The 19,232-nt window shown below is 39.3% G+C and overlaps 1 protein-coding gene across 2 annotated transcripts; it reads left to right on the top strand.

Annotated features, from left to right (window-relative positions):
- Positions 1-1,237: 1,237 nt before the first annotated feature.
- Positions 1,238-19,168, top strand: ferry3 (FERRY endosomal RAB5 effector complex subunit 3). Of its 2 annotated transcripts, none has more exons than XM_075469354.1 (14): positions 1,238-1,315; positions 1,656-1,844; positions 2,975-3,120; positions 6,564-6,745; positions 7,135-7,234; positions 7,385-7,509; positions 9,906-10,012; positions 10,149-10,346; positions 10,696-10,824; positions 11,541-11,609; positions 11,687-11,889; positions 16,112-16,169; positions 16,358-16,425; positions 17,959-19,168. In XM_075469354.1, the coding sequence occupies exons 2-14, from the start codon at positions 1,664-1,666 to the stop codon at positions 18,049-18,051; spliced, it is 1,659 nt and encodes a 552-aa protein (XP_075325469.1). In that variant the 5' UTR covers positions 1,238-1,315; positions 1,656-1,663; the 3' UTR covers positions 18,052-19,168. The 2 variants fall into 2 exon arrangements, with proteins under 2 accessions (XP_075325469.1, XP_075325470.1); XM_075469355.1 differs by having other exon boundaries at positions 11,771-11,889.
- The last annotated feature ends 64 nt before the right edge of the window (positions 19,169-19,232 follow it).

The raw sequence follows: 19,232 nt of genomic DNA on the forward strand, positions 1-19,232 counted from the left end.
TATAGGTCTTTAGTTGTTTTAAATGTTTAATTTGACCAGCTCTGAAGGATGAACGTGTTTTTTCTTTAGATGCCATTTTTCATACAGTAGATTTCACTACAATTTTCTTTTAATTAGTTATTTTTTGGGTTATAATTATTTATTTTTATCTACATTGTGTTAGGTAAGTAAACCCCTCATTGTGGTATTTGATTAATGAATTTGTATTTGTGTTTTTTACTTGAGTGTACAATGGTACACTTTTGCAAGAAAGAGTTTGAATTAATTGCTCAGGAATCTCTTTGATATTTCGTATATCTTACAAACAATTACATACTTAAATTAGTTCAAATAACTTTGAAACTACGGGAAAACATTTGGTTTGTTATTGTTATTCGTATCTATCTGCACGAATCTCTTGTATATCACCTTGTATTGTTATTTATATTGTAAAATATGTCAGTATTTACTGGTGTGGTGGTTAGCACCGTTGCCTCACAGCAAGAAGGTTCCAGGTTCAACACCCAGCTGGGGCCTTTCTGTGTGGAGTTTGCATGTTCTCCCCGTGTATGCGTGGGTTCTCTCCGGGTACTCCGGCTTCCTCCCACTGTCCAAAAAATCATGCATGTTAGGTTGATTGGCATCTCTAAATTGTCCTTAGGAGTGAGTGTGAGCGTGCATGGTTGTTTGTCTCGTATGTCTCTATGTGGCCCTGCGATGGACTGGCGGCCTGTCCAGGGTGTACCCCGCCTCTCGCCCATTGACTGCTGGGATAGGCTCCAGCCCACCCGCGACCCGATCGACGGATTCAGCGGTATAGATAATGGATGGATGGATGGATAGTTATTTTTCTATGTACTCGGGGTTCACGAGGCTCATCCTAGAAATAAAAAAAATGTTTTCATATCTTTGTAATAGCACGTTTTGTTGTTTTCTCTAAATTATCTCCAATTTGACAGTCAATAAAGTCAATATTAAACCACTAACAATTACATATTTTGACCAGCAGGTGGCGGTAGTGTGCAAGAAAATAAATCTAGCTCTAGTAATTGTATTTCCTTTACGTTCAACAGATTCGTGTAATTTTGAAACGGATTGAATAAGGAATGAGGATTCATTTATTTCAAATTTCACCAATATTTTATAGAAACTTTTGTATAAAGATTTATATATTTTTACTTTATATTTAAATCTTTTAAACAGCTTTTAAAATTTGCTACGAAACTGCTGTTGCTATCACACGATTACACTATGAGGCGGTCAGCTGACTGAAACGAACAGTGTTGTTACCTTTGCGAGAGGCGGAAATAACGTTACGGCACTCATTCATACTCAGGTAAACCTGCTTCTTAAGAGCTTTAGTCCTCATTATTACATAGACAAGTCTGTGTGTAAGCTGTCATGTCCAGGACAAAGTGTTTGAGTTTCTTAAAGATTTATTTTTTAAAGATTTATACTTAGCTTCGACGTTTGCATGCTACTAGCTTAATATATTTTCTGTGTTTCAACCAGTTGTTTACAAAAGTATGATGATTTTTGTTAGTGCAAAACAAAGCAATTGCAGTCTAAAGGTTAATGTGAGTGTAAATATGTCTTTGTGCGTGTTATTCGGTGTTGCAATAAGATGGTTATTTAGCGTTACTATTGCACATATTATCGTGTCTTCTATTTTCCAGCGCTGACCATGAAGAAGAGCAAAGGCAAAGCAAACACTGCTGCTGAGAAAGAGTTTGTGTTTGAGTTCAGGGCAGGGAAACACAACTGTGTTCTCAAAGTGCCACTACAGTTTCCTGTGCAAGTGGACATCAGCGACCTTCATGGGCGCCTGATGCTGCTTCATAAAATACCCTGCTATATAGAGAGTGGTGAGTTTGCTATTCCTAATAAGGGAGAATCAGTGTTATGTTTTGTTATGGCTCATAATTAGTGCATTTGGTTCATAATTTTGATTATTTTTTAAGTCAACTTTGAGTTAAAAATGCCATTGCCTCCCTCCTTTTTGCATTTCTTTCCCTATCTAAATATAACCAGGGCCCATTACTTTCTATAACCCACACTTTGACATGAAAAAAAATCTACCCCTGATATAATAATACATCTGAAAAAAATAATTTTGTATTTTTTCTCACTGTCTTCTAATTTATTTGTGTTTCATCACTGTACTGTATGATCCAACCATCCATTGTTATCAATGTGTTTAAAAACTTCAGACTTTTTAATCTTAATAAAGACGACTAAGCATGTATAAATGTGTAAAAATTATGGTGTTAGTCCAATCAAAACCGAACTTTAATAATCCACGTCAACGTGTTAGTCTGACTGTAACTGTATGAAATCAAAACTATCAAAACAGGACTAACGTGCAGGAATAACTCCTGCACGTAACCGCTCTACTCGGCTCGAACTGGTGCTCCACGCATGCTCCAAAGTTCTACCTTTTTGCAACTTTTTGTAAAAACAGGAACTGATAGAAGTATAGCTAAATTCCTGATTAAGCTGCTCTCATACACAATTTTTGTCTTTTTCTTTTCTCAGACAACTAAACGTATCAGAAACTGGGCCTGAAAATCAGCCGACTAAGACTATGTGTCAACTCATGGTCACTTAACGCATTTCCAGACTGATGCTCTGCTCTAATAAAATTCTAATTTTGTGGCTGCAGCATCATCAGACAAACTCATTGTTTGACTAACTTAAAGTCAACGTCGGTGCTGTGAATTCAGCTATACTTATGTATATGTATGATGATCTCCCACAGAGATCTATCACAGTCCACAGTGTTGTGGTGTAAGACATATTTCAGTTAAAAACTCAGTTCCCCTCTCGTGCAGACTGTGAAACTGTGTGTTTCATAGTCGACTTGTAACTGTAGCTCAGTTTGTGGATCATATCCTGCCAGTTCATTTTGCGCTCTGCTGTAATCCCAGGCTTGCACAGAAATGAAAGCAGTTTTTTAAATGACTGATCTATGCTTTATCTGCGTCTCTTATTACAGAGCTAAAAACCTTGCTTTCCGACTTCATTGAGAAGGAGACCACCTTGGATTATGACAGAGAGGCAGAGCTGGCTCTGCAGAGACTCACGACAGGAGACGTAATTGTAAACCAGCTCACCAGTGCATGGGCCAGGTCTTACGTTGAGGTGACAACACATTTCATCATGTCGTTGCTTTTAGATGGTTTTAACAAGCATATATCCATAATTATAGAAGGCTGTACACAGATTTGGCATCATGATGTGCTTTTGGATTACTTAAAAGGAATTTAATTTCCCATAAGACTAGTTGTTAAAACTTCACGTTTATTTATTTTATCTGTTTATTTATTAGTTTGCAAGGTGTGTAGTCCACACCTACATAAATACTTCTTAAAAACATATTCAAAGATTGAAAGGAATCTTTCTACAGATGAGCATTTTTGCCCTCTTTGTACTAACATGCCTACAAATGCACATCACATGACCCCTCAGGCTCACTTGTTTATTTCACTGGGCACACGGAGCGTGCCGATGAAAGCAGAGCGTTGGTTGTTGAGTCATGACACACAATTTTTAGAAGTGTGACGACTCAGGAAAAGACGCATTCAGTGAATAAATCAGGCAGTGAAGTTGGCTGTCCGAGTTGTCTCAGTTTTGTTGTTTCGTCTTGTTTTTAAAAGCTTAAGACAATCTTTAAAAAATCTGGGGATTTCTTTCTACTGCCGATTTAGAAAAAAGTAATGCACACTTTTGTTCACTCTCACCTGTAATTTGTTCCACTCAGATATCAGTGAGGGCTCCCTCCACTGCCTCCACTTGGTTCAAAACACTGCAGCTGGACGTATTACCAGGACATTTTATGAACACACCCCATCTGTGTTTGCCTCTCTCCACTGGCTCTTTGCTAGATTGTGTTTTTAATTTTGAATCTTGATGCTTAATGCTCATGTTAATGCACATTCAAAGACTAAGATGGCCTTTCCCATGAATACTTTTCAGACTAGGTGCCCGACTAACCCATAAGATCTGCAGATACTGCCCTGCTAACTATTCCCAGATCACAAAGATCATATGATCACAAATCATATCAAACTCTTTGCCCACTGAAAGTCCCTTTACATAAAAATGCACCTCTTTTTTGTTATTGTAGTCTTGTGAACATCTGAGTCTAACTCGCCTCCTGATTTCTTTGAAGCATTTGTAACATTGCTAAGAGAAGAGCTTTACAAATAATAATTTCTTATTATCTCTATTATGGTTTCTGCTGTGTTCTACTGTAAAACTACTGCAAACAGTTTCTGAATATCTTCACCCATGAGGAGTTTTCTGTTGTCATTTCCCTAAAACTGTTTTGAAAAGAAAAAAAGCCAAAATGTATTAAAAAAGCCTTAAAAAAAAATTGTGCAACTTTACACCAAGTTGTGGCTGTTGCAGACTGAAGTATGTTGCTATAGTTCGATTGGAGAGTCATTGACTTTTACAAGCAAACCTGTGTCAAAGTCAATTTCAAGTTCAGAATTACTGACACTTAAAAAAGAAACACATGTGTGACCTTTATAAGACGTCTGCAAGCCAGTTGGCATTTCATTCTCCACAATTCCACATCCAGTTGAAATATCATTCCAGCTTCAACACAATTTGTGGGATGACTTCAAAGAATGATGTCATATGCAACAACATTACAACAACAAAACAACTGTGCTTCAATCCAAACACGAAACTTTGATGCTGGAAAACAGTTCTGTGAAAGATATCTATCAGGAATATGGATGACATGTTTTATGCTTAGTAGATGTTCCACAGAGTTAATTTCAGACTGACTGCTTTACACACCCTGATCGTTTATCCACCACACGTTTCTGTAGTAGCGCCGCAGAGTGTGTCTGGAAGTGTCCCAGAGTGCACCCTCTAACTTTAGAGCAGTCATGGATCATTAAAGTAATTCAAACAGACAGAAAACTGTGCATCTGCAAATTGATTATTCATGAGTTCTCTGGGAAAAAAATCTCATTAAATGTGCCCACATGCTGCGTTTAATGTCTCGCTCGCTCATTTTACTTGGCTACACTTTGATGCACCAGAGATCCAATATGTGGTGGCGGTTTCACATATTTGAGAATCGAGTCACCAGTTTTGTCTTGTGGAGCAGCACGAGACAAACCACTTAGTGTAAAGGGAAGTTTGGGGTTTTCTAATGAAGTCGGGGTATATAACTTGGTAAGAGACTGTCTTGTATTTCATGTTTAATGATGGTGAGTGAGACCGTTGGGTTATAAGCTTCAAAGTTCAGGAGTTTAAACTGCTGTGACGTGGTTTGGTGTTTGTCAGGTGTTTAGGCTGCCTGTAAAGCCCCTCTGACCCATTGCATTCAAACATTTAGCACATTGACTGCAGTCACACAGAAATACACATGGAAGCTTTCCAATGTCCATCATGTTTGTGGCCTAAAGATTCCTGAGCCTACTTTATATAAATAGAGTTTCAGATTCTGAGTACTGTTCAGTTGCTTCTCTAATTAAGGAAGGAGTGCATACGCTGCCCTCGTTCTTTTTTTTCTTTTTGCTGAGGTTAACACGTAAACAGTGTAGATTCTGCGTTTTTACCTTCCTCTTTTGCTTGGACTAGAATGTAGTTTTTGCCCTTCAACTCACTTCTTTTTGCTGACAGCATGGGTGGTAGATCATCACGTCCAAACACTTTTTTTTTTTTTTTTTTTGCCTGTGTACTGTGAAATAGCCCTGCAGTGTAGCGGATAACTTACAGTACTCTGCAAAAGTCTTGAGCAACCCGTCATTCCTTCACATTTTGTTACCAACCAGCCAGCCAGACTTGCTTGTTTTCTTTTAATGTGGTCTTGAGCAATATTTCTTCAGGCTCTCTAAAGGTTTTCCAAGTTTTTCTTTGAATATTGGCTCCTTTTTCATTCTTTATTAATGCCAGTCCTTGTACTTTACTATTTTCAAAGGAATGTGCTGTTTTGTTTTGTTTTTAAGCCACTTAACACTGACCTATGAACCGGTGTTGTGTCAACACAAAACGGGCAACTTATCAATGAACCATGTTTACCTGGCAATATATCAAGACATTTAACGGTATTTAGAGAGCAGGATGGCCTGTTGCCAATTTATACAATTCAGTAACAACCACTGAAGCAAAAGTCAGCTCAAAATTAATTTAACATTACTATATCAGCTCTGTCTCTCTTTATTTAGAGAAACTTATTTTGCAATCAGTCTGCAGTGGATATTTTAGAAAAGAAACCACAAATACGTGGTCCACATGAAACAAAAGATGCCTCCCCACAGCAGGAATGATCCGCTGATTAATCAGCCAGTCAATTAGTCAGTTGATTCTATTTCTGTTTTCATTATTTTAGAGCAAACTGCTCTTATCTACAGATGGTGTGGGTCCTCTTCCACAGAGTCTGCCTTTCGGAAGCCCAGAACAGACAAACCAAACTGTAGTTTAGTAGTTTTTTCTGTTTGTTTTCAGCGGCCATCGTAGTTTCTTTAGAGGGGTAGGACAAAGCAGGGGTTAGTTGCAATCGCCAAGTTCACCAGCAAATATCACTAAATCCTTCCCACTGTTTGTGCAACCTCCTAATTCAGACTACACTCGAGCACACTCTTCCCGAAGAGCCCAGCCGGGATGAGGACTTTGCCGATGTTTACCATGAGCTGATCCACTCCCCTGCCTCAGATACACTCCTCAACCTGGAGCACAACTACTTTGTCAGCATCTCTGAGCTCATCAGTGAGAGAGACATGGAGATTAAGAAGCTACAGGAAAGGTAGGTGTTAGATTGTTGCCCAAAATTTAGGATTTCTGGATTTTCTTCACATGCTGCACATTAGTTCAGTGTTAAAGTTGTACAGACTTATCATCAATTCTTACCTTAACGTTAGGTCCCATCACATTGTCTGTACTTAAGGTGTGCTACACTTCTGCTTAGAAAATATACACAAATACCTATTTGCTTTTTATCGTGCCTTCTATTATTTTCTCATCTGAAATCATTGTTACCCTTTTCACGTATTTCTTTGTGATTGTTGCACATAAGAAGTCCTAAAATAAATCAGATAAACCTCATCCCGCTGTGGATAGAGATGTCAGATGTCTGATCGTCTAAGCTTTTCACATCCGTCTAATTTAATCAATGATTATTTCTCTGTCTGGTAGGCAAGCAACAGAAATGGACAAAGTGATGCACGAGTTGGGGAATACATTGAGTGACCAGGATGTAAATGCAGTAGCATCCCAACACTTTGATGCACAGCAGGTAAAAAAAAAAGCAGTGGGCCTTGATCCCTGTGCAGTCAACTCAGATATTCTGGGGATTCAGCTTCATAACTTTCCTGTTGAAGCATCAATTCTGTACCAGCGTTATTTTTTTTTTACCAAAATGTTTGACAGTGTATTCTCTTGAAAGGTCTTGGAGAACAAGTGGACCAGTGAGCAACAGCAAGTGACAGAAATTCAAAAGCAGGAGTATCAAGAGTGGGTCATTAAACTGCACCAGGATCTGCAAAAATCCAACAACAGCAGCATAATCAAGTGAGTTCATCTGTGTTTATGCTCTCAGAAAAAAGAAAAGTAAATCTGGTACAGTTGTGCATTTGTATGCGTGTGAATGGAGAATGTAAGTCATCATCACGCCATATATGTTCTTTATTAGCTTTATAACTATCAGTTATTCAATACAATGAACACATAACTGAATAGTTTTGGAAGTTTAATAACTAGAAATGTGTCTAAAAAGATTCTTTAGCAGATCAGATTAATGCACAACACCGGTGTGTAAATTAGCAGACCTCACACAGAGACAACAAAGCTGTTCATGAGCTTCTGGGGGTTTATACCATTTTAAAATCACAAAAAATGCATCCACTCACTCCAGAAATGTGTGAATTTGAGCAGACGTAGAGCATCAGGGTCAGTGATACGGTCCAGCGCATGGATCTGCGGTTTTATTTCAGTCCTTCGAATTGTGATTCAATTCCTTGTAGTGGGCTCGCTTTTCTCCATCAGTTTTGATGAGCCACAGCAGCACCGACTGCATGTGGGTCGAAGGTACACGTGAGAAAGGGTAATCCTCACAAGGTGGCGCTCTCATTCCAACATGCGACATGTTATGACATACAGGTTTTCTATTGAGAATCACCTGCAAAAATCTGTCCCTTTTTTTGGGCCACTTTATTAAAGTAGCAGTGGCTCACTGGTTAGAGTGGGTCGTCCAATAACCGGGCGCTCTGAAAGGCTGCCCACCGCTCCAGTGTATGGCATCTGTCTCCATGAGTGTGTGACCCTGTGCATGTGTGTGTTCAACAGGTGCCAACCTGGATGGGTTAAATGCGGAGGAGTCATTTTGTGTATTTCCCTGTACATGACAATAAATCTGTACTTAACCTTAATAACCTGATAATTAAGATGTGTTTTCATCTGAGAACTCTATGGAGAGGTGTGTGTTTTTTAACCTGCAGTTCTTAGATATGTTTCGCATTCGGTTATAGACGGGGACTGAGACATGATTTTAAAGGCTGATCCTACAGTTTTACCATCGAAACACTGTCCTGGAGGTATAAATCAGGGTCTGTGCATACAAAAGACGACCTCAGAGTAATCAGGAATCCAATATGGCGTCTAAACAAATTGACGCATGAAGTCAACTTTATATTCTCTATACTAAAGGTATTCTTTATTTGCATTTATAGACCTTTTTATTCCCAAATGCACCTGAACAGACCTTTTCAGTCCTACTGTTCTCCAAAACTACGAGTTTAATCTTTTCTTAAGGGAAAAAACTAGAAATCTGTAATTCCAGCCCAACTGTAAACAAGTCAATCGATGATAAAGTCTTTCAACTTGGACTTTTAAAATAATTTGATTGAAAGGGGGGAAAAACCTAGAAGGGAAGGCGAAGCGGCATAATCATAGACCATAACAGGAGCAACTTATTGTGCCGATTCATTTATTAGCATGTAGATGGATTGAAAAAGAGCAAAGAACAAACACACTTTTTACAAATCATCTGCACGTTTGTGACGACCAATCAAGAACAGAAATATTTACTCTCTATTTTCAGGTACGGGCTGCATTTAACTGGAACTTCAAGTAATTGAAGTGGGCCGAAGCTTTGCAGTTGAACTGATGATGCCCATCTTAGGTCAAGAGATGTGATGAAAAAACTAGTAGCAAAAAGGGGGGGTGACATGAAGCAAATGGCCCAAACTTGGGGCTCCGACCCGGGCCTGCTGTGTCCAGGAGCTTTAGCCTCTGCACAGAGGGTGCTGAGTTACTCAACTGATTGAGCGGTTGCTCCATTTATAGGAATATTATACGAAAAACGGATACCAGCAGGACCTGTATGCTAAGAGCTTCTCATACAATGTGCTGACCATGCATTGTATGATAAAATGATTATCTTGTGTGGGTGGAACTTGAAACATTCTACATCAGCAATTTGAACACCTTTTATAGATTCACAGTTTTAGTTGAAGGCTTTATCCTGTTAATGGAAACTGCGAATAGAAATCAGCTTGGAGTCAGGACTTTGTTGCTCTCCGTAACAGAAACTGCAGTGACTGCTGCCCAGTTAAATTCTGGGTTTTACTGGGTTCTGAATTATGTTTCTTTCATATTGTATAATTTTAGTTTGTCATAGCCTAATTTTATTCTCTTCTAAGTTTGCATGAAACTGAATTCAAAACCCTGTATTTTACTTTTCTTTCATTTCTTTCCTTGAACCATCATGTTATGTGTTAGATAAACAACCTAATATCACCCTGTAAGATTCATGTATGTCTCCTCATTCCCTGCACTATGACCCTCTCAGTTATAAGCATTCATAAGCTGATGGATGGACGGATGGATGGATGGATGGATGGATGGCTGTACTGTACTGTATTTGATATCTATTCGAATGGATTGGTTTCTTCATGACTGATTTCCAGTGAGGAGATTAAGGTGCAGCCCAGCCAGCTGACAGAGGCTGCAGATTCAGGGACGAGGATGTTTGAGGAGCAGCCTCAGCTGGAGGAGAGCTTCACCATCCACCTAGGTACTTGACCTCCAATGTGCTTACCTCCCATTCATATATTTTCTCTCATTCTGATAAACCCTTTTTTCTTTTTTTTTAAATGATTTTTCCTGTAGAAAACACTGTCTTTAAAAGAATCTTTGCGTATTTTCTCCAGGAGCACAGCTGAAGACGATGCACAACCTGCGGCTTGTCCGAGCAGACGTGCTCGATTTCTGTAAACACCGACGACACGGCAGCAGTGGAGCGAAGCTACGGCGCCTACAAACGGCCCTTTCACTGTACTCGTCCTCACTCTGTGGGCTGGTGCTGCTGGTCGACAACAGGGTCAACTCCTACAGCGGCATCAAGAGAGGTCAGCCGATGTGCCCAGTATAAGGCAACACTCTGATCTTCGTATGCATGTTGTTTCCCTCTTTCTCTGTGAGATTGTCTTAGGGAATGGTGAGAGTTTAATTTTGGAGGATGTAATTTATGAGATTAATGTTTTGGTTTAGGCCATTACTCACTTTGCTTGTGTCTTGCCAGTTCTAGAGAATCAAAGTGATTTTTCACACCGCTTGTAAAGCTTTGTTCGGTGACTAAGCACTGCATTCACCTTTTAGTTTGAGCAATTTGCTTAGGGAGAGAACCAGCCATTTGTTTGTATTCAGGCAGTTTCCATTAATAATTTCGACCCTGACCTGTTCCTTGTTGATCTCCAGACTTTGCAACTGTGGCAAAGGAGTGCACAGACTTCCACTTTTCCTGCCTTGAGGAGCAGCTGGAGGAGGTGCAGCAGGTGGTGCTGCTTGCCAGGACCCAGCGGAGCAGCAAGCAGAAAGACCAACCTGGTTAGTGAGCTGAGTGACTTCAGTCTCATCCTATATCTGTTTATTTCACAGTGTAGCTGATGCAGTCTTTTTTTTTTTTTTTTTTTTTTTTTTTTTTTCAAACGACTCTATGTAGTTTAGACTATATTATATAATGCCATCTGATACTTACATTACTGGTGGTGCAGTTAGCAGTGCCATCTTTGAGTTGCTGTTTTCTTTGCCCGCATCTCTCTCATCACACAGAATTTCACTCAGTTTGAGGTTTATGTTTAACTTTCTTGATTTTATATTTAGGAAAACGAGAAAGAAAATCTTTGTTTTGTTTTGATTGTAGAAACATGAGAGTAAATATCAAGCTCTTTTATTTAATAAAAATGTCCTGTAACACATGGCAGTGTTGAAGGTTTATACAGCAGGGCTTCTTAGAGAGCTGGAGAATTTCACTGACATGGCAGCAGTAATAGAGAGGGATCAAACTGTCAGGAAATAGAACGTGCTTTACATAAGTACAACTACGCTGATGGAAAACTTTGTCCAGATCCTCATCACATCATAAGTTAAGTGGTTAAGTGGAATGTTTCTGTGTACAGAAACATTCCTGTTGGCTTGAAACCATTTGATGGATACTCCAGCTTCCATTGGCAGTCTGTGTCCGTATGAAATATGATATAAATAATAATTTTACATACTTTTCATGCTTTTTTGTTTAATTTTTTACTTCTGTATTCTTCCAGAGATTCGAAAGAATGGAGTTGATGATAAGAGCAAAACTGTCGAAAGAAACCCCTCAAATATCTTACCAGGTAATGGTTATATACTGAACAGCAATTTAACAGCTCTTCATCATAATCTGTCTTAATCTATCCCTGTCTTCTTCAAGGGGAGTTTTATATCTCACGGCACTCCAACCTGTCAGAGGTTCACGTCGTCTTCCATCTTTGTGTGGACGATAATGTCCGTTCAGGTAACATCACGGCCCGGGACCCAGCCATCATGGGTCTGAGAAACATCCTGAAGGTCTGCTGCACACATGACATCACCACTGTCACTGTTCCTCTACTGCTGGTTCATGACATGTCAGAGGTAAGAGTTTACTGACAGCACTGTGAATACTTGTGTATAATGTTACAATACAAACTCTTTACCCTGGTTTTTCTCCAAAGTTAGTACCAATATTCAAGCTTCAGTATAGTGATAAACCTCATTGTGAGCACTGAGGACTACATTTTATTCAAAGGAGGGCAAGTATGACTGCTAAATAAATGTAAAGTGAGTGGGACTTAGACTTTTTATTGTGTTAGAGGTGTTGAGAGAGAAGGTGTAATTGGAGGAAATAAGTCTTCACAACATTCTTAGAGGTACAGAGAGATGTCTCTTGTCTGATGGCCTTTGGTAGGTCGTTCAAGCATTGTGGAACCACAAATGAGAACAGTCTGGATTGTGCATAGGACTGGCAGTACCAGATGGCATTCCTGGGAGGAGCACAGTGGTCAAGAGGGAGCATAACCCCGTATGACTGAGTTTAAATAGCAGGGTGCCGACTGCCAATCCAGAATTCACTCTGTAAAAAAGCATTTGGGACTTGAATTTGATTCGGATGGCCACGGGTAGCCAGTGGAGTTCAATGAGTTGGTGAATAAATGTGTGCCATATTTGGTTGTGGACCATCTCTTGTAGTAGTAATCTAATATCAAAGTACCTAGTGATTTCTTTTTTCTTTTTTCTTTTTTCAAGGAACTGAAAGGTTTTTTTATGCTGGGGTTGTTTTTGTTTTCGCTTGGATTTAAAGAATTTAGATTTGGGAAATTAGTCCTCTGATGACGGGGAAATAAGTTTCACACAAGTTGATGAAGCTCCTTCCATCAGGGTCGTGCTCAGGTGTCGGGGCTTAAATTGTTTAGTCTCTGGTCCCTGCACTTGAAATGAAGGCTTTAAAGGATCGGGATGAGTCCCAATAAGACTGCTCCTACTCCTGGAGGAAATTTTGCTGCAGTCAGAATATGGCTTATTTTTTAGACTTTATTCAAGTTTGTCAGACCATCAAACATAAAGTGAGGTCACCCCACAATCTACTTTGCTCAAACATTGTCCATGAGAAAATACAGTGCAAATTAAGGTAAAGTTTTGCTGCTGTTTGGTTCTCAAACGCTTGATAGGATCGTTAAAGGATTGCAGTGTTGCCACACAGCTCTGATGTTTGTGTAAGATTTATCTTTTAGATTAAACATGAGTACAACCCTGGTTAAAAAAGTGTCCATATTGCTCATATGTAAGATTCAGTTATAAAAGGGTGGCAAAAATGCATATAAAAGCCTCTGCTTTCAGTGGCTGAGGCACAATAATACTGCTTTGTTCACCATTTGTTGCTGGTTTGGATATCTTGTCAGCAAGCTTTTCAGTAAAGATGAAAAGAAGCAAAAACATGTATATACAGGATATCTTCCCATCTCACAGCCCTGTGAGGATTCCCTCAACCTGCTGGCTATGAAAGTTTCCTTTGTCTTAAGTGACAACTGTGAAAGTGTTTTTTTGTTTGCGCTGTCTCTGCTTGTTTATTCATTGCACTCTCAGTTCTGGTCTAGCTTGTTAGTCACTGGCTGCTATCACAATATAATCACCCTTTTCAGGTAAAAACAAGTCTGCTGACCTTGCATCAGATTAAATGTACAGCGATGCTGTAACTTGGTAGGAGAGAATGATTGTGGAAAAACGTTGTGAGCCCGATTCTTTCATTGAAAGCCCAAGAAAAAAATAGAGAAATCTTAAATCAAACAAAGTATTTATGATTGGTCACAGGTAAAGTGTGGCAGCGCTGGACCTGTAGTGACAGCCCCGATAGCCACAAATAGTTCATAATTATCTTCTTGGGCTGGGCCAGCCCCGTACAGAAGTTGGACCTGCACGCAACCGAATGTAATTGGCCAGTTATTAGTGTCGTGAGCAGGCCAACCACCGTCCTCTTCATGTTTTTTGGATGTGATAAACAACGTGTGTGTGTGAGAGTGTTGTTTTAGATGTGTATCTGATGTAACACACCTATCTGACAAGATCTGACATCAGTTATTTAGTCCAGTTATGCTATCTTAAAGTCGTGGACCATTCAAGGACATACATTGCGTAGTATGTGCAGAGTGGACAAGTACAAGATAGGAAATTAGATTGTTTAGAAATATACAGAATATGAGTACATAATGTCTAAGAACAAAGCCAATTATAACAAAGTGTCTGATGAACCTGTATCAAGCAGACTTCAGGCCAATGTCTGGTCAAAATAAAGGGATTTTTCTTTAATATTTTGAATCCCATTTCAGTTATTTGGCAAATTAAAAATCCCAAATAATACAGATGAATGTAGAATCCCATAGGAGGGAATGCCACTTCTCACCAAGCCTCCGTCTGCAGTGCACTCCTGCCACAACATGCCCGCTGCAGTTTCTCTCCTCATGTCTAATGGAGAAGCAATTGTTTATACAACCAAACCATTTTGATTTCTTAAGCCTCGGGAGGCTGAGGTTTTTAATTGACATCTTCTGGTTTCGCATCGAAACTTTTCCATCTGTCGGCTTCATTTAAGGCGTTTCTCATATAGGAGAGATCTGTTTTTACAAGCCTGCTCTTGAGTTTTAGAACTAAGACAACCGGTGTGGTTTGTTTAGCAACGACACACTGCAATCAAATATGACGAGGCTCTACCTCTTATGTTCCTTCTTATTCTTATTTTTAGGTGTTTTTGTCTTTCGAAGCATTTTTAGTTTTTTGAAAAACAGAGGACAGAAGATTTGATACATGCCATTATAATGCATGTTTGTGGAAAGGAAACTTTTTTTTAGAGAGCCAGTTGCTTCTTGGCAAAGACCACAGCTGCTTTTAGTGCTTTCTGTGCACAGCAACAGCCAGCTCAACTCCTCACTGGTGCCTACTTCAGTACGATCAAACACTCCAGAATATACTGTCCTATTAGTCAGGCTTCAAAGATCCGTTGCTCAAGCCCGTGCAGTTTCCTTCCCTTCCGTCTTTAAGGCAGTTCAGTTACCAGTCAACATGGGTCTCAACACGAACATCGTTCACAACCACGCCTCCAGCATTTGTATTTGGGTTGATGACTCGGGATGGGAGCAACAAATTTCCCAGAGGGTGTGAGGTTGTGTGTGACAGCTTATGTGACACTCCTGATTTTGATCAAAGGTAGATTGCAGAGATGACTAGTCTCTAAGGTCATTGTGTGCAGCCCGAAGCCAAACACACTCCAAACTGAAAAGAAAGGAGAGGTAATGTGCTCAGAAAGTATTTAAAGGGCATTAAGCTATTTTCTTTTGGAACAGAGTAACAAGTTTAATTACATGACTTGACATATTCAGGTTTAACAGGGTTGCCTATCAGGAGACATCTGTTTGACCGACTTCATAGCTTACGCTATATGCATAGTGTTTAGTTAGTATATCGTATAAGACAGTGAAGTTCAAGGCTGTTCATTGTGCTCTCCATCTGAGAGCATTTTAATTTCAGCTGTTAATATAATTAAGGATAAATCCCACCTTAAAATGTAATCTTAATTTTTTTCTTTTGGCTATAATAAGTTTTAACTTTGTAAAAAATTACAGCACAAAGTGTTAAATCACAAATATAAAATGTTATATCACGTTCATCTAAAGATTATTTTAGGTGTTGTTAACTTACTCGATTTGGAAAGAAGAAAAAAAAAAAACTATTCCTAAACAAGAAGTTTGGTTGAGAATTGGTGAACTTCCATTCTGTAAATGTTTTTTGTTTTTTGTGTAGTCTTTCTAACAAGCAACCTGACACGAAGGCTTGGCTTTCCCCTTGGCAGAAGAAAAAGAATGATAGTAGGATCTTATTTCCTGTTGTGACTGAAGTGCTCTTATCCAGTGAAATAAACAGGCACCCTAATTTTGTGAAATTTAATCTGCTTTCTTTCTTTTTTTTTTTTTTTTTTTAATGCTCTGTCTACTCTATTGTCACTCTCACCCTATTTACTTGTGGGCGGCATCGTTTTTTTTCCCTGTGAAGCAGAATTTGCAGCAAAAGACTGAACAAAGATTCTAATGTTATACCATGAACCAGTTCTACTGGCAATATATTTATTATATATCTGCTCAACGTTGTGTAAACCTTTGACGGTAGTTATTTCACACTACAGATATCTAAGCTTTGCTGTTCGTCTTCAGGACATCCATATGTATTTCCTATTAATCCTTGTTGTAAATACATTGACAGACATTAGAATGGTTGATATTAACCTGCTTGACCAATAAAGAGTCATTTCAACCCTGTCATCGCTCTGCAGGAGATGACCATACCGTGGTGTCTTAAGAGGGCTGAGCTGGTATTCAAATGTGTCAAAGGTAACACGAGGGCTTCCAGTTATATCACACTTATTTATATATAGATGTTTGGTGACAACAACACAAACCTCCATTTTCTATTTCACCTTGTACTGTGCAGATTTTGCAGTTTGGAGTTTGACTGAATTTGAACAAAACTTTAGCATTGTGCCAGTTGTTTTGTTACTTTTAAAGTGTTTCGTTTGCAGGTTTTATGATGGAAATGGCCTCGTGGGATGGAGGTATATCACGCACAGTCCAGTTCCTGGTGCCAAAGGTAAGATCAGAATGCGTTGTGATGGAAATCAATATAAGCCGGCTCAAATCAACTTGATCAAATTGACTTGTGAAAAGAAAAAGAACAGAACACCGCATGTTACTTCTCAGAGAACTCATGCACCAACCAGGTTATTCTTCACTAGACCAGGAGCAAAGAGACTCCTCATATCCCCACAACCCTGGCTATGGAAGACGAGCAGCCTTCATTTATATTTAGGTGACCTGTGTGCGACCATGTTAAACACTTCTCTGACAACTTATCTAGAGCAAGAGATTTTCACAGTTACATGTTTGACCTATGACCAACTATTCAGAGAGGCGAAAGCAGGAATACCTTCGCATGTACGCCCTGTGTTTTTGGTTTCACAGCCTCTAGCTTAGGATGCACGATTGTTCTTTGATCGATTGCCTTCCACTGATGCTTAAAGTGATTTCAAAAGAAATATGTACTTAAGGCCTCGCATGTACACAACATCACAAAAGGCACACCTGGGCTTGCAGCGCATACCTTTGAAAGCCGACAGAGAGGAGTTGAATGTTTGAAAAGCTTGCCGTAAATCATAGATTATAGAGCTTTAGGTTTCTTCTGCACAGTATTTACACTGTTGTGATAAAATAAATCTCAGACTCAATCACATTAATGTGCGACAAGCAGGGGGATTACTCCTCGGGGAAGCTTGCCAAAACCGAGGTGAACCATTTTCACTTTATTAGAAATCCACGTTGAATAGTTATCTGACTTATCATGTAAATAAGTTGATGATGCTGTAAGTGTGAAAGATGAAATTGTTCACGTTTACATCTGAAGAAAAGTTTTCCCTCATGTTTTCAAATAAGTCTAAACCAAGCTCTGGATGACTGATGACTGTTGCTTTGCATTGGGCTTAGCTGGATGTTGCATACCTACAGCTTTTGTGGTTTGTCGAGAAGGCAGGAGAGCCTATAGTATGATCTCATGTTGACAGGATGAGATGAAAAAATGAGCGGCATCAAAGGACCCCGACTATATCGGCTTCCTGTCAGCTACATGCTCAGACACAATTCAAAATAGCAACCTCTGAAATGGCATTGTTGCCCACACCTCAGAGATATACGGTGTCTAAATATATGGAGCGTGTTTGTGTGTGGGACTGTGCCTTTGCTTTAAGATTACTTAACATTCTTATTTGACGGGTGGCAACGCTTAGAGTGACACGGTATGTGCCCCGTTAAAGTCACAGCTGCTGGAGCTCACATCATTTCAGCATTTGGCTTCTGTGCCCTGAGGGAAAATGACCCTGTGAACCAAAGGACACTACGGGGGCTGTTAACACTTAGCTGTACACGAAGTGGTCCAGATGTGTTGTTGTCTATGTGTGCACAATTTCAGTCTGGTTTTAATTGAATGATATTTTATTCATCCCAAAAATGATTTAAATGGTTTAAATGGTTTCCCTCCAGTCTCACAGCAGGTGCAGTGGAAATATGTGAATCTCTGTTCCTGTTTGCTCTCTAATCCTGGCTGTCTTTTTGTTTCTCTTTGTATTGCAAGAGTATCTCAGAAGAGATGTTCTACCAGTTGAGCAACATGCTGCCTCAAATCTTCCGTGTCTCCTCTACATTAACTCTCACTTCGAAGCACTGATGGGTTGACGGGCTCCGCATTGCATCCAAACGGAGACACTTTTAAGTTATTTTCTGGAAATGAAGATTATGAGAAAAGAGGTTCTGTAAAATAACAGATTACTTGATTTGCCTCTTGCAAAACAGTTATGTTATGGTGGCATTATAGCACTTACAAATAAGGTGCATTCATTCATTTTACATGACTGGAGTCATTTTTAGGTTCCTATGAGCTTTGTTATTAGGAGCTGTACGGAACCGCGTCCTGCTGAAAGGATCTCAGCCTTACCAAAGCTGCTGCTACAATTATCGTTTCAAGTCTCTCGGGTGCGGTTTGGATGACAAGAGTATTATTACATCAGCTGAAAATATTCCAGTTTTCCTTTAAAGTTGTAATCTGTCACTTTGCTTATGTTCAGGCTACAGCATAGCAGGGGATTTAGTGTTGGGCTTTTGAAGTTAAAAGTTGGAAAATGTCAGCAACCAAGCGGATAAAGAAAATGTGAAAATACAATATTGTTTACTTAAGTGTGACCCAGCAAATCTGGGTTACATTCATGGCAGTTTGTAGCTCTGATAAGTGTGACTTTTGATGGGTTTCCACCACACATACAGCATACAGATGGATTTAATCAGAGTATGGTGATTATGGAAAACATCACAGATCATGGCTTAAAAATAAATTTTAGTTTTGATGGGATTTAGCCATTTAATCTCATGCTCGGGATGGGTCTTCCACAGCGGTGGCATGAACTTGGCTCCTCTTGTCATGAATATGAATGCATTACTCCTGAAATTCTATATTTTTTGGTGACTTTGATACCGCACACTAAAGAGATGTAGTAAAAGTCACTCTTTGAATGTGTGCCCTCCCCTCAACCTGCGTAACAGCAGATGGCACTGTTCCTAAAGACGATGATGTGAAAAAGATGAGCACACACATCTGCAAACTTTGCCTATAAAAAGAAACAAAGTTTTAATGAGCATATGCTGCCCATTGTGTCATCACAAAGTGTTAACTCTGTATCTACTACTTGTAAATGACTGTCAGATGTGTTAAAGCCTACTTAAATTTCTCCTGTATTTTTACGTTATGTGTACATTTTTATGTTTTAATAAAAAAGATAACACAATCCTCACCCGATGTCTTGTATATCCTTCATGGAACCCATCATTAACTTGTGAGTTTTGCATATTAGATGA

This window comes from Odontesthes bonariensis, chromosome 7 (assembly GCF_027942865.1).
Source record: "Odontesthes bonariensis isolate fOdoBon6 chromosome 7, fOdoBon6.hap1, whole genome shotgun sequence".
Taxonomy (NCBI): domain Eukaryota; kingdom Metazoa; phylum Chordata; class Actinopteri; order Atheriniformes; family Atherinopsidae; genus Odontesthes; species Odontesthes bonariensis.

What these genes read in the sequence shown, in the direction of transcription:
- ferry3 (XM_075469354.1), top strand. Translation starts at nt 1,664, where the DNA reads ATGAAGAAGAGCAAAGGCAAAGCAAACACTGCTGCTGAGAAAGAGTTT. An exon ending in CAAGCAGAAAGACCAACCTG is followed by an intron (nt 10,825 to 11,540) that starts GTTAGTGAGCTG and finishes GTATTCTTCCAG; the next exon opens with AGATTCGAAAGAATGGAGTT. An exon ending in TCCAGTTCCTGGTGCCAAAG is followed by an intron (nt 16,426 to 17,958) that starts GTAAGATCAGAA and finishes TTGTATTGCAAG; the next exon opens with AGTATCTCAGAAGAGATGTT.